This window comes from Pectinophora gossypiella, chromosome Z (genome assembly GCF_024362695.1).
Source record: "Pectinophora gossypiella chromosome Z, ilPecGoss1.1, whole genome shotgun sequence".
NCBI lineage: Eukaryota > Metazoa > Arthropoda > Insecta > Lepidoptera > Gelechiidae > Pectinophora > Pectinophora gossypiella.
This window is the reverse complement of record NC_065433.1, coordinates 24,259,443-24,272,868: the sequence shown is the minus strand read 5'-3', so window position 1 is coordinate 24,272,868 and position 13,426 is coordinate 24,259,443. Positions and strand designations below refer to the sequence as shown.

Below are 13,426 nucleotides of genomic sequence, written 5' to 3'. Positions count from 1 at the left end.
ACCTACACTTAGTTTGTTTACTATTTAACGAGGGAAAATAATCCTTACTAATATTATAAATGCGAAAGTAACTCTGTCTGTCTGTCTGTCTGTTACGCTTTCCCGCTTAAACCTCTCAACCGATTTTGATTAAATTTGGCACAGACAATCTTTAGACCCTGAGAAAGAAAATAGGATACCTTTTATTGCGAAAAGAAGGGACGAAGAGATTGAAATAGGGGTTGAAAGTTTGTATGGGATATTTTAATTTTAAAATATAAATCCATGAAACTTTATATTTAAGCACTTGATAAAAAAAAAATTAAACATTTGTTCTAGCGTTGCTGAAATTTCGACCAGTGAGGGGGTGAAATGAGGGTTGAAAGTTTGTATGGGAGTTCGTCATTTTTGGGGATAAAACCACGAAACTTTATATTTAGGAACTTGATAAGAAATAAAAAAACAATTTGTTAAAGCGTTTTTGAAAATTCGATCTTTGAGGGGATGAAATAGGTGTTGAAATTTTTTATGAGGTTCGTCATTTTTCAAGATAAAAATATTAAATTTTGTGTTTAGGCACTAAATAACAAACAAAAAATCGTTTGTTCAAGCATTTTGAAATTTTTACCAGTATGGGGGTGAAATACGGGTTGAATGTTTGTATGGGTATTCGTCATTTTTGAAGATAAAACCATGAAACTTGGTACGTAGGTCTCTTAGGATGTGCAGAGTTTTTCAACAAACGGATTTTCCGAAATTCGAACGGAATGGAACGGATTCGGAACGGGAACTACAAAGCCAAACTTTTTGTATACAAAATATTAACCACTGAACCTAGGAACATGATATTTAGTAGTTTTGGGTGTATCAAGTTAAAAAAATTTGGCTTTTGTAGATAAAGTTCCTTTTAACGAATACTCTGCATCGCCGCCACTGCCGTCGGTCGTCGTTCGTCGTCGCGCACATTCACCGAAGTGTGGCGGCAGTCAACGGCGCTGTCTTGTGGTGGGGGAGCGCACGTGGTGTATACGTGGCCTGCTCGCGAGTGTCGAGTCCAAACAATTTCTACATTTTAACAAATAATAACAAAATAGCAAACGTTGTGTACAAAAAAGTTTTAAATTAGGTCATTTTAAAATATTTTTGTACACAACGTGACGCTGACCCCTGTAAGTGTCTTGGACATAAGGGACCGATAAATATTCCTAGGTAATTTCTGCCACTCAATGGAATACATAGGTACTTTATAACGACTGTAAACAGATATTTTTTATTTTTTTTAAATATACCTACTTACTCTCTTTTAATCACATGCTATACCGTTCCTTTTATATAATCCTTAATATTCAAATTAAAAGTACGCAGACGAAGTCGCGGGTACCAGCTAGTCATACATAATTTTCTCAGACGATACCCTGAGCCAAGCTTCCCGCCCATCTCGGCACCGTCAAGTCTGTTGTCTCAAATTTTCTACCGGTGGTGAGAGCCGCCGCCCCTCATTTGTCCAGCCAAGTAATTAATTTGAAGAAGTCACAACGAAAAAAGTGCAATGAGCTTCGTACCCATATACCATTCCTGATTTCGTTAATGGTAATAACAACACTTCAGAATGTAATTAGGCATGTGTTTTAATTGGTCTAATTGACACGTTTGAATTAAATATTACAACAGAAAGCGTTTGTAACGCGGACCCTGCAACGTAGCCTGCAACTGTCCGCCCGCTGCTCTGCTACTGATCTGCTTTGGCGCGCCACAACATTACTGATTCAAATTGATGAGTTTACGTTATTCTCACTTAATACGTTCATTTATCAATCTTCGTAAATCGACCAAGGCATTCCCTCCTCATTCTTATCATATTCGTCTTAGAACTTTAAGACCGCTAGTTGAAGTGCTACTGGTGGCTTGTAGTTGTATCTACCCCTATAGGGATTATGGACGTGTTGTGTTACCTATATCTTATGCTGCGCTTCCTAACTTAGTATAATTATTGAGAAACTATAGTGGTTTTGTGCCCTAATGTAATGTAATGGCAATAAGCTCACAAATGGCTTTGATTTAAAGACGAATAATAAAATCAAAGCCAGTCGAAGATGATTAAAAACCGGAGATCGCGCAAAGTCGAGAGGAGTGGAAAAATCAAGGGGAGGCCTTTGCCCAGCAGTGGGATCGAATAGGCTAGATAATATGATGCCTAAAGTGTAAAGCCATAGAGCAACACGGCCCTCAAGCGACTAAAGCCGATCCTAAAACTGAAGACCCTAATTTAATAAACTTGCGTGTCATTGTAATCGACGACGTCATGTCAGGTCATGCAGGTCATGACACCCCAATGGCCACTGCAATTTTATCTAATATTCTGTAAGGAGGTAGGTTGGCTGCGACCTGGTGACCCCTAATAAATGCTGGATCCGCTCCTGCTGACGACAACATCACAGATCAAAGAACAGAAGTCCAACGTTCCGTTGTTCTACTGATGGAGTCATTGATTAATTTTTGAGTCGTTGCAACATGTTCGAGAACAGTAACTTTTATGTACGCTTCGTACATGATTCTGCCAATAGCAATTATTTTCCAAATGCCCTCGTCGGCTAATGTAACGTTTTTGATAACGTATCCGCAGGTTTGTAGTTTCAATTTGCTTCTGTCGTAAAATCTGTCGAAGGAAGTCTTCGGGACGATGAGTTGGCAAGATTCAAGGTTCTTTATAGAGTACGCGAGGCGTAGTTCGAACGAGTCTCCTACGTGGAGTACCGGCTGTCGAGGCAACGCCGGGACTACCTCTGGGAAAACATGAAAAAATACGTCATTAATAATTAAATATGTGTCCTCGGTTTCTGAAACGACCCCTGCATCGGATTTGTACAGTTATTGTCACTAATAAAGTTGGCTCGACCATTATAGACGGCGATATAGCTCACCTATCACGTTTGGTCTAGAAAAAGGTCAGAAAACTCGGCGAGGTATACATTACCTCAGCGAATCGTAATTCGCCCGAATATCAACCCGAATACTCTAGCCACAGAGGCGGCCAATCAGCTCGCGACAATAAACCCTTCAGAACCCCGATACCGACCCCGCCGGCGCGGCGTGGTCGACAATTTCCCACATTCAGCGCCTATCGCTATCGATCCAATAGGATCGATAAATTCTTTCAAATATTTTCCTCTCGGACAACGTCCTGAGCCGAGGTAGAGACTACTCTCTCTCTCTGTTCTACAGCCGTACTACGTACTATGCAACCTCCTCGACTCAGAGTGCAGTTTTCTTTTTTACCTGACTTATTGTAGATTTGCCGTCAATGGCATTAACTACTTGGCCAGACAAATGGGGAGCGCTGTGGGCTCTCACCCGGTACAAAATTTGAGACAACATGACTGAGGGTGCCCAACTGGGCGTGAACCTCGGCTCAGGGCGTTGTCCGAGAGGCAAATATTTGAAAGAATTCATCGACTCTATTGGGTCGATAGCGATAAGCGCTGAATGAGGGACATCGTCGACCACGCCGAGCCGGGTCGGTATCGGGGTTCTGAAGGGTTTGTTGTCACGAGCTAGTTAGCCGCCTCTAGGTATGTCTAGAGAAATCGGGTCATCGGGATCGTATATTACGTCCTTCGACAGGGTGCAGCGACCGACACACTCAGTATGGACATTATACTGAAAAAAATACCTACTTAGCTAAATTTTGATTATTATTTACTAAACAGAGCGAATACACAACTCTGAAAATAGCGTAAATGTTTAGTTACAAATTACATATATTATAATAAACTTTGATAAAATATTACAGAACAGTTAAGTATGTTACTTAGTAATACAAAGTCTCTAAGTAGTTACTTTGTTTTGTAAACAATAAAAAAGTTGTACTAATACGAGTATATGGCCCAGAAATGAGACATTATATTTTAAAAATAATTTTGGCTGTATATACATACCTGTACCTACTACAATTACAATAATTACACCATAGCATGTATATTAGAGTTACAGGAAGGTTGGTCAAAAGCGGGATTCGAACCGCAGTTGAAACCTTCTACTAGGGACGGCTTTGACACCATCAACAATAACTTAAAGATAATTTTACCTAAGCAACAAAACTATGAACTTATTTGCTTACCAAAGATAATAAGTGATATAACTTGACTTATCTCCGCCCAGTCGCCGGCTTCGTCCTTGTAGAAGGCGCTGAGCACCCAGTTCCCGTAGTCATCCTCATCCAGGGGGCCCAGTAAGAAATCATTCGTCTGCATCTTCTTCACTGTATCCCCAAACTCGTCTTTTTCTTTGTCTTTTAAAAACATTGCATAATTCACGTTGAATATCTTTATTTTATCCACTGGCGCAATAACAGTCTTTCCGTCTATGAAATTGACTGATAATGTGTCGTAGTCGTGTATATCACTTTGATATTGCGGCACTGATATGTTCAGCTCGCGGTGGTCGCCCCTGGGGTCGTACAACAGGTATCGCGTCTTTTCACCGACGATTATAGGCGCGGATATGATCAATATATCTGTTGGTTTGCATTGTATCGTGATTTGAGTGAGATCTGTTTGGGATTTACCTGAAAATTATATATTTAATACATGTAGTTAATCAAACGCAAAATACTTATAAGTATATAAAAACCGAAACGCCAGTGGTAAGACTTCAATTGTCATCGAGTAACAATATTTTAAGTAATAATCCCAATAAAAACATTTTCATGTAAAATGTTGCCAAGACGAGATCATATCAGATAAAAGTCATCAGATCTCATGTAGCGCCAAGTTTTTAACTCTACTTGTCCTAATTATACAAACTATAAGTTCACAAACTCTACACGTTAGGCAAAACATGGGGCTAGCCCGTTTCGTTACTATAAGAAGCACGTTATGTTATACTTAACAGAATGGCAATGAACAGTCAATAAAGTTACCTATGGTGGCGATAGCGAAATAGTTTTTTTCACCTTACGGAGTACCTATAAACTGTGTAAAGATTTTTTGTAAGTATGTGTAATAAGTATACTGTTATTAATAATAATATACTTAAGTAACGTGTTTAGTTCTACGTAAGTACTTTTTATTAACTAATAAGTAATACGAAACATGACGTCAAGCGACCAAAAATTGCCCACAATGAAGTTTAAAACACAATTCCTTTATTGTTGTGGGCGAGTTTTCAACGGTTTAAAGCGATTTAATAGGGGTTTAAATCGGCAAGATTTGGTTTAAAACGTTTTAAATCGGTTGTTTTACATCTATAAATGCGACCAAAGCAAATCTATAACTGCGCTACGACACTCCATACAAAAATCTTATTCTTACCGTGTGCCGCCTAACGCGTAAGTGCGAGCGAGACAGAGTCCGTGTGTCCTCTTACTCCTTAGCGGACTATACCAGACTAAAGTTAGACCCAGAGGGAGTGAGGTCGGAGCCCGATACGAATTAGCGCGGGCGGAGAGTCACCTTTCAGCTTTTCCCGTTTTTCACAGGGTTATATGACAGGTGCAGTTTTTAAATAGAACCTTTTTCTTTAATAGCGCGTTTCAGGACTTCATTATTGAATAGTAGCGCCATCTGTTGCATGTGGGCGGATCTAACTGGACAACTAGTTGTTCTATAATCGAATGTACGTATAGTGTCATTCTTTATTCTATTATGATTTATTCTAATTATTTTACAAAGTGGGAGTAGTAATAGTATAGAAGCTACGCAATGAGTGTTATGAATGGAGTATATAGTTATGTAACAAAAAACAATAGTATTTAGTCTATTGTTTGATATTGAATATTGAAAAACTATCCATTGACACTGCCGTAAACATAAGTAAGTATGAATCGATAGTTTTTAAATGTAGAGCTGCTTGTCTATGAAGAAAAACAGGAAACCATGGGATACTGGGATAAGGTTGGATATGTTACGTACGAAACAAGCGTGTCAGACACAGAATGTATGAAATTCGCGCACAGGCATGCATACTTATTGCTTTTTTTTTAATAACTTATTGTAGGTTTGCCTGGGTTGGTGATGCGCCGTTCCCTGGAATGTGCCCACTTTAGGAACTAAAGAGGCGGAAAAAGAGCTTTATTACTTAACCTTTAGGCAGATAAGAACAGAGTACAAGGAAGATTGGCCATCTCTTACGATGGTAAGAGATGGCTAAGGGACGGTATGCGATATCGAGGCAGACCACCAGCCCGGTGGTCGGATGACATTGTGAGGTACGCCGGAAAGCGATGGATGAAACTTGCACAGGACCGGAAAGGACGGTGTGAAAGAGAGGAGGCCTATACTTTCTTCTTTTCTTTCTTCCGAGGACACGTTACGCCGTTGGTCCCGGCTATTAGCCGTAAAAATACCTCCACCAACCCGCAGTGGAGCAGCGTGGAGGAGTATGCTCTATACCCTCTCCGGTTGATTGAGGGGAGGCCTGTGCCCAGCAGTGGGACGTGTATAGGCTATTTATAATTAAAATAGGTATACAGGGTGTTAGTGACATTGTAACGAAAACTTTGAGGGATGATTCAGGCCATGATTCTGAGTTGATATCAAGTGGAATTCAAGTTTTTATTAAGTGGAAAGGCACATTAAGCCGTTGGTACCGGTTACTACTTACTGGTGTAAGTATGTAGTCGTTATAATAATCCTGACATCAGAGTGCTGAGGTTGGCAATCCACCTCATACCCCATATGATAGTAGAAGACGATCGGCATTAAATTGGTTACAGCTGGTTGCGTCTATAATAACGGGTCTATTAGGTATCATAGTTATACAACAGTAGTGGCGCCAACGTGGATCCCAAACACTTCAGGACCCCGATACCGACTAGGGTCGATTAATTCTTTCAAATATTTTTCCTCTCAGACGACGCCCTGACCCGAGGTTCGCGCCCAACTGGGCACTCTCAGGCCTGTTGCCTTAAACGTTGTACCGGGTGAGAGCCTTCAGCGCTCCCCATTTGTCCGGCCAAGTAGTTAATGCCATCTGCGGCAAATCTACAATAAGTCACGTCAAAAAAAAGACGTCCTAGTGAAATACGGCCTTATTCTTAAAATGATTCTGATTCTATTATAATCCAGCCAGTATTTTATACTCATTTTATACTCCATTGCAATTTGATATGCTATAGTAATCACGTGTCTGTCTAAATCATTATTTTCGTGCTGTAGGCCGTTGGCTCACATACCGCATGTTTGCGTTACAATAACAGCATTGTTACAAATGCAAAGATAAAAACTCCTATCTACCTAATTATTAAGATACGTTCAAATATTTTTTTCTCGGAAGACTATATATGTGTCGTCTTTCATATTTTTAGGATTGCGTAACTTAAAACGTCAAGATATAATTCATGTTAAGTCGTTTATGCGGTTCCGAGGCGGTTTGTTTTCTAGAAAAACGCGTGGCGGCTTTTTTGGTGTTGGTTATTTTTGCGGATTATTTTTGTTAGTGTGCCATCCACACTTTCTTGGGTTGTCCTTCTCTATATGGGTGAATATCGAAATTTCAAGTTTGGTGGCGAAATTTCATATTATAATTTTTTCGTGAAAAATTGGGTTCTGACATGAAAAAGGATAGTTCTAGCTACGAGGTAGCTTGTTGCTTGTTGTTCGAAAGTGAAAGTGAATGAAAGTTCGCCACCAAACATGGCAAATTTTGATATTCACGCATATCCATATATTCACACTCATCACTTCCCCGTAATATACATTACATCCCTTCTCATAACATGCCCAAACCATGCTAACCTATTGCTCAATTTCTGAATGACCGGCGCTACTTTCAGACTTCTTATTCCTATAGGTTTCATTTTATGTCCAATCTTGTCTATTCTAGTCGCCCAACTGTAGTCGTAGGAGCCATGGTAGCCCAGTTGGTAGAACGCTTGCCTCTGGTTCGAATCCAGTCCATCCACTAAAGCAATGATTGTCGAACTTGTTTTCGAATTCATGTTTGGATCATAATTGATTATCACGTGAAGGAAAACATCACGAGGAAACCCATATTCCTGAGGCATTTTCGGAGGTATGTGAGCTAACCCGTATTGGGCTGGTTTTCCCTTCGCGGGTTGGAAGCTCAAACAGGGTCGCTTGTGTAAAAAACCTGTCATCGAAATCGTCAGGTTAGGTAAGCCGACCCTGTGACAAAACGGGATAATGCTAAGAGGAGGGGTTCATTCTAGTCGCACCACTTTTTTTTTTTTTTTTTTTTTTTTTTTTTTTGACGTGACTTATTGTAGATTTGCCGCAGATGGCATTAACTACTTGGCCGGACAAATGGGGAGCGCTGAAGGCTCTCACCCGGAAGTCGCACCACACATCCATAACATTGGCATCTTTTATGCACTATTCTTTCTTCCGCCCTCTTTAACGCCCAACACCTGGGCACCATACAACACGACACGTCTTATGACCGTCTTACAAATCCTCCACGTGCTTATAGTTTATTTAAAATGGAGAGATTTCCCTGAGTCACCTGCCTATTTACATAATTGTAATGTTTACAATGTTGGGTGTTTACTTTGTTTACCTATCAATAATTTTGTTCGTAACATCTACCTACTCACAGTGTCTTGGACGATTTGCTGTGTTTACAGCACTTTATGTTCGCATCTGTCCATAAAATAATGTTTTCAATATTGTAAAAACATTATTCACATTAAGTACTCATTATTAAACTTTATTAACATTATTTATTATATTGTGGTGATCCGTGCTACGGAGGGCACGTTAAGTCGGTGGTCCCGGTTACTACTTACTGATGTAGTGAGTAATCGTTACGTGAGCCATGTCAGGGGCCTTTGGCGGCTCAATAATAACCCTGACACCAGAGTTGATGAGGTTGGTAATTCACCTCACAACCCACACGATAGAAGAATATTGTGGACAATTATCGTGTGGGTTGTGAGGTATAAGTATACCTACTCAGGTACTTAGTATTTTTGTTAAATTATGCAAACTTTTTTAATTTTCCTATACTTAAGTATTTTAAAATTAAAAAGAAATCAATGCTGGTTGACAATATAATTTTAAACGTTCGAATGTTCCAATTCTATTTTTGAAATTTTTCCGCGGTTATTTTTTCAAACTCTCGCATGAATCTTGTTTAGTTCTTAATTCAAAGCAGTCATTAAAGTCAAGCCGTGGGGCTTGCATTACAATCCTTCAGTTTGATTAACGCTCATTGGAGCGTGACAATAACGTAGCTGATAAGGACATACTAGTTATTTACTTTTATATTTATTATGGTGGCAGTAAGCAACAATAAAAAAACTGAACCTAAAAAAAGAAAAAAAAAACCTAAACCTAAAAAAACTTAGTAAAAGACTACTAGGTACCTATAATTGCGTAGTTTCCTATGTTAAAGATAAATTATGAAATTCTGATAAATAAAAAAAACAGATCTAAAGGTGACAAAAAACGCTTTCTTTTTTCTATTTAAATTAGTTATGAATTTTAATAAAGAAAAATGTAAATAAGTGCGACATTACGTTTTTCTATGATATCAAGATTGTTTTTTCATTGACTAGTTGGAAACTACCCTATACTTCTACGGTCTATATTATTAATTAATAACTTTTTTTCGTATTTATTTTTAGGTCAAGTAATGTATTCCATCCAAGGAATACGAAATCAAAACAATCATTTATTAAGTTACCAATTAATATTTAATTATAATACAATTTTATGTGTGCGTCAAGCTAGCGGCCTCAAAAAAAAAATGGGCACGAAAAAATAATTTGACCATACCAAAAAATAGTACTCTTATTGAAAAAAATAGTACCTGTTGTAAAAAAATTAGTACCATCACGGTTCTGGATTTATAGCCATGTTTTATTGCACTTGCTAGCTTGACGGTGAGCGAAATTTGGCGAGAGTTAACGACAAGGTCTTTCGCTTTGATTTAAACGCCAAAAAATAGTATCGAAATAGTACTCACCCCCTGCAAAATACCGAAAGTAGTACTTCAACGGTTCCAAAGTTATAAAGGTAGTTCTTTGATCCCGCTAGCTTGACGTTTTGAAAATACCTATTATCTGGGGAATGCTTGCATACTTCAGTTTGTAACTAATGTCAATAAACTCGTATGAAATAGTACTCCCTACCATCATAATTTGGACCTGATTCTCTTTGTAGAAATATGTCAAAAAGTCATTATAACCTATGTCATACATCTATCAAGACGAGTACAGTCGCGAACAAAATTATTACACATGGTCAAGAATGTTGTCAGATTTCAGTATTTTTCCCCATTTTTGGGTAAAAATTGGTGAAGTGCCAGGGTTGTTAGATGAAAGTAATATCATTGTTGAAACTCTTTGAGTTATTCTACAAATACTGCAAATTGTTTATTAACAAACACTTCGATCCGTAACAAATTCAACATGAAGGTATAAATTATAAAATAAAACAGCAGATTAAAAATGTATTATGATGTATTAAAATCACAGATTGTTTTCGATAAGAACTAGACCCATGCAGCCATTTTCTATTAAAATTAGTGCATATGGGTGTATGCAATAGGAATTTTTTGTAATAGCAGCACTGAAGTGCAAAGAAATGGTAGGGTAGACCTCCAAAATGGCAATACTTACGAATAAATTGTGAGGTTATGTAATTGTCTACGTGACTGTATCAACAACAAATGTATGGCATAGGTTATGATGATTTTTTAACATTTCTACAAAGAGAATCGGATCAAAATTATGATGGTAGGGAGTACTATTTCATACGAGTTTATTGACATTAGTTACATACTGAAGTATGCAAGCGTTCCCCAGATAATAGGTATTTTCAAAACGTCAAGCTAGCGGGATCAAAGAACTGCCTTTATAACTTTGGAACCGTTGAAGTACTACTTTCGGTATTTTGCAGGGGGTGAGTACTATTTCGGTACTATTTTTTGGCGTTTAAATCAAAGCGAAAGACCTTGTCGTTAACTCTCGCCAAATTTCGCTCACCGTCAAGCTAGCAAGTGCAATAAAACATGGCTATAAATCCAGAACCGTGATGGTACTAATTTTTTTACAACAGGTACTATTTTTTTCAATAAGAGTACTATTTTTTGGTATGGTCAAATTATTTTTTTGTGCCCATTTTTTTTTTGAGGCCGCTAGCTTGACGCACACAATTTTATTAGTGTAATGTAAATGGTAGAGAGAGGAAGAATTGTTAAAAGTAAACAAACCGTAAACAAATAGGTATTTTATTAAACAAAAGGGTATTTAATAGTAGATGCCTACCTACTGTTTTTTGGAGTGATTTATTGTGGATTTGCTTCGGATAACCTGCATTAAGTACCTACATGACCAGCCAAATGGAGTACTCCAAACTGTCTAGCGCATGCGGCGACTGATAGTGAGGAAGCGGAAGTAGCGTACTAGGTTCAAGATAAATTATCAAAATCTGATTAAGTAACTAAACAATGTAAAACTAATAAAAAACATTTTCTTTTTTCTATTTAACTTTTTTATGTGGATAAATAAATAAGTCAGACATTTTATCACGTTTTGTCTATGACGTCACAATGTGCTTTTTCATACAATTTCGTGTTTTGACGTTTAGTAAAAAGTAACTTTATGAATTTTAATCAAGTAAAAGGATGAAAATCAAAATGTGCCAAGTTTGGTGGCGAACTTCCACAAATTGGTTTACGACATGAAAAAGGATAGTTCTAGCTACCAGGTAACTTGTTCCTCGTAGCTAGAACTATCCTTTTTCATGTCGGAACCCAATGTTTCACGAAAAGATAATATGAAAGTTCGCCACCAAACTTGGCACATTTTGATACTCACCCAAAACGTAACAATAAGTCCGACATTTTATCACGTTTTTCTATAACGTCACAGTGTGTGTTTTAATACAAATTCCGTAGTAAGTAATTTTATGTTTTGACGTTTATTAAAAAGTAACTGATTTGACTAGTTGGCGGCAAAAATCCGTGGGTATTTCCAACCCTAATAAGGTTTGAACTTGTGCAAGACGTAGATACTTGAATTATTTTTATCAGTGGTAATAAATACGTACTTACTTATAATTTCGGTGGCTACTCGCCGCACCGTAACACTGTGCGCACTAAGTATGGCCATAGTGAGAATAAAAACACTTGTGCACATGACTTCAGTATTCCAGTGCGACTGATAGCAGACACACAGGCTGCGTCCGACCGGCACTCGTGCCTATACATGTTACAGACAGTTTACAATGGCGCACGATGCTTCAAAGAAATCTTTTAAACACGTCCCCTTGAAATTAGGTATTTAAATATCCATTGAATATTTACTTACTTACCATTTTTGTATTTGACCGTTTTTCAATAACTTCTAATTTTGTTCAATTTTACCAAGAGCGTTTATCAATAACTCGGTTACATTATTTTGACACACATAAGCGTGAAAAATTGTTGGTATGTGGGTATGGCCTTTGCCCAGCAGTGGGGTCAAATAGGCTAGTAATAATCATAAAACTCACGCCTAGTTCCCACCGGGATAAGCAGACACTATGGAATCCCATTTGCTTGGATCCTCCACATTTACCAATCGTTTCATACACACACGCGGCACGCCGGTTCAGAGTCGATCGGAAGAAAACTTTTTAAGAACATCTCCAATACTTCAAAATAGTGTTTATTTAGGTGTAAGCGTAGAAAGGTCTTCTCAAAATGGCAATTGGTCATTCCGAGTCATTTACGACTCAGTTGCTATTTTCATCAGCCACATTATTGTCAATGTGGTCAAAGCCATAAGTACCATGTTTATTTCAATAAATTGGGTCGTGTACTAGGCTATGTTCAAGATAAATTATGAAATTCAGTAAGTAAATAAAGGCAGATCTAAACGTAACGAAAAACATTTTCTTATTTCTATTTAACTTTTTTATGTGGATGGATAAATCCGTAATAATAAGTCGGATATTTAACAGCCTCCGTGGTCTAGTGGTTAGAGCGTTAGGCTCACGATCTGGAGGTCCGGGTTCGATTCCCGATGGGGACATTGTCGAAATCACTTTGTGAGACTGTCCTTTGTTTGGTAAGGACTTTTCAGGCTTGAATCACCTGATTGTCCGAAAAAGTAAGATGATTCCGTGCTTCGGAGGGCACGTTAAGACGTTGGTCCCGGCTATTAGCCGTAAAAACACCTCCACCAACCCGCATTGGAGCAGCGTGGTGGAGTATGCTCCATACCCCCTCCGGTTGATTGAGGGGAGGCCTGTGCCCAGCAGTGGGACGTATATAGGCTGTTTATGTAAGTCGGATATTTTATATGAAAATGTTGGTCGAAAACTAAATATCTACTATATTTATTTGGTGTGTCAATCGAACAATGATCCCGTTTGTACGATTAGCTATCAACTTATCAGTAACGACAATCGAGACACTGATAGGTATACTGATATTGCGACGTGAGTTATTCAGACTACTTACATACATGGGGAGTTAAAAAGGCGACATCAAAGCAATTCAT

General features: G+C 38.2%; 1 protein-coding gene across 1 annotated transcript; it reads right to left on the bottom strand.

Annotated features, from left to right (window-relative positions):
- Positions 1–1,591: 1,591 nt before the first annotated feature.
- LOC126380369 (uncharacterized) lies at positions 1,592–12,137 on the bottom strand. Its single transcript, XM_050029754.1, has 3 exons — positions 11,995–12,137; positions 4,097–4,543; positions 1,592–2,762 (listed from the first exon to the last, which is right to left on the bottom strand). Exons 1-3 carry the CDS (start codon positions 12,077–12,079, stop codon positions 2,419–2,421), a joined length of 876 nt encoding a protein of 291 aa, XP_049885711.1. The 5' UTR covers positions 12,080–12,137; the 3' UTR covers positions 1,592–2,418.
- Positions 12,138–13,426: the final 1,289 nt, after the last annotated feature.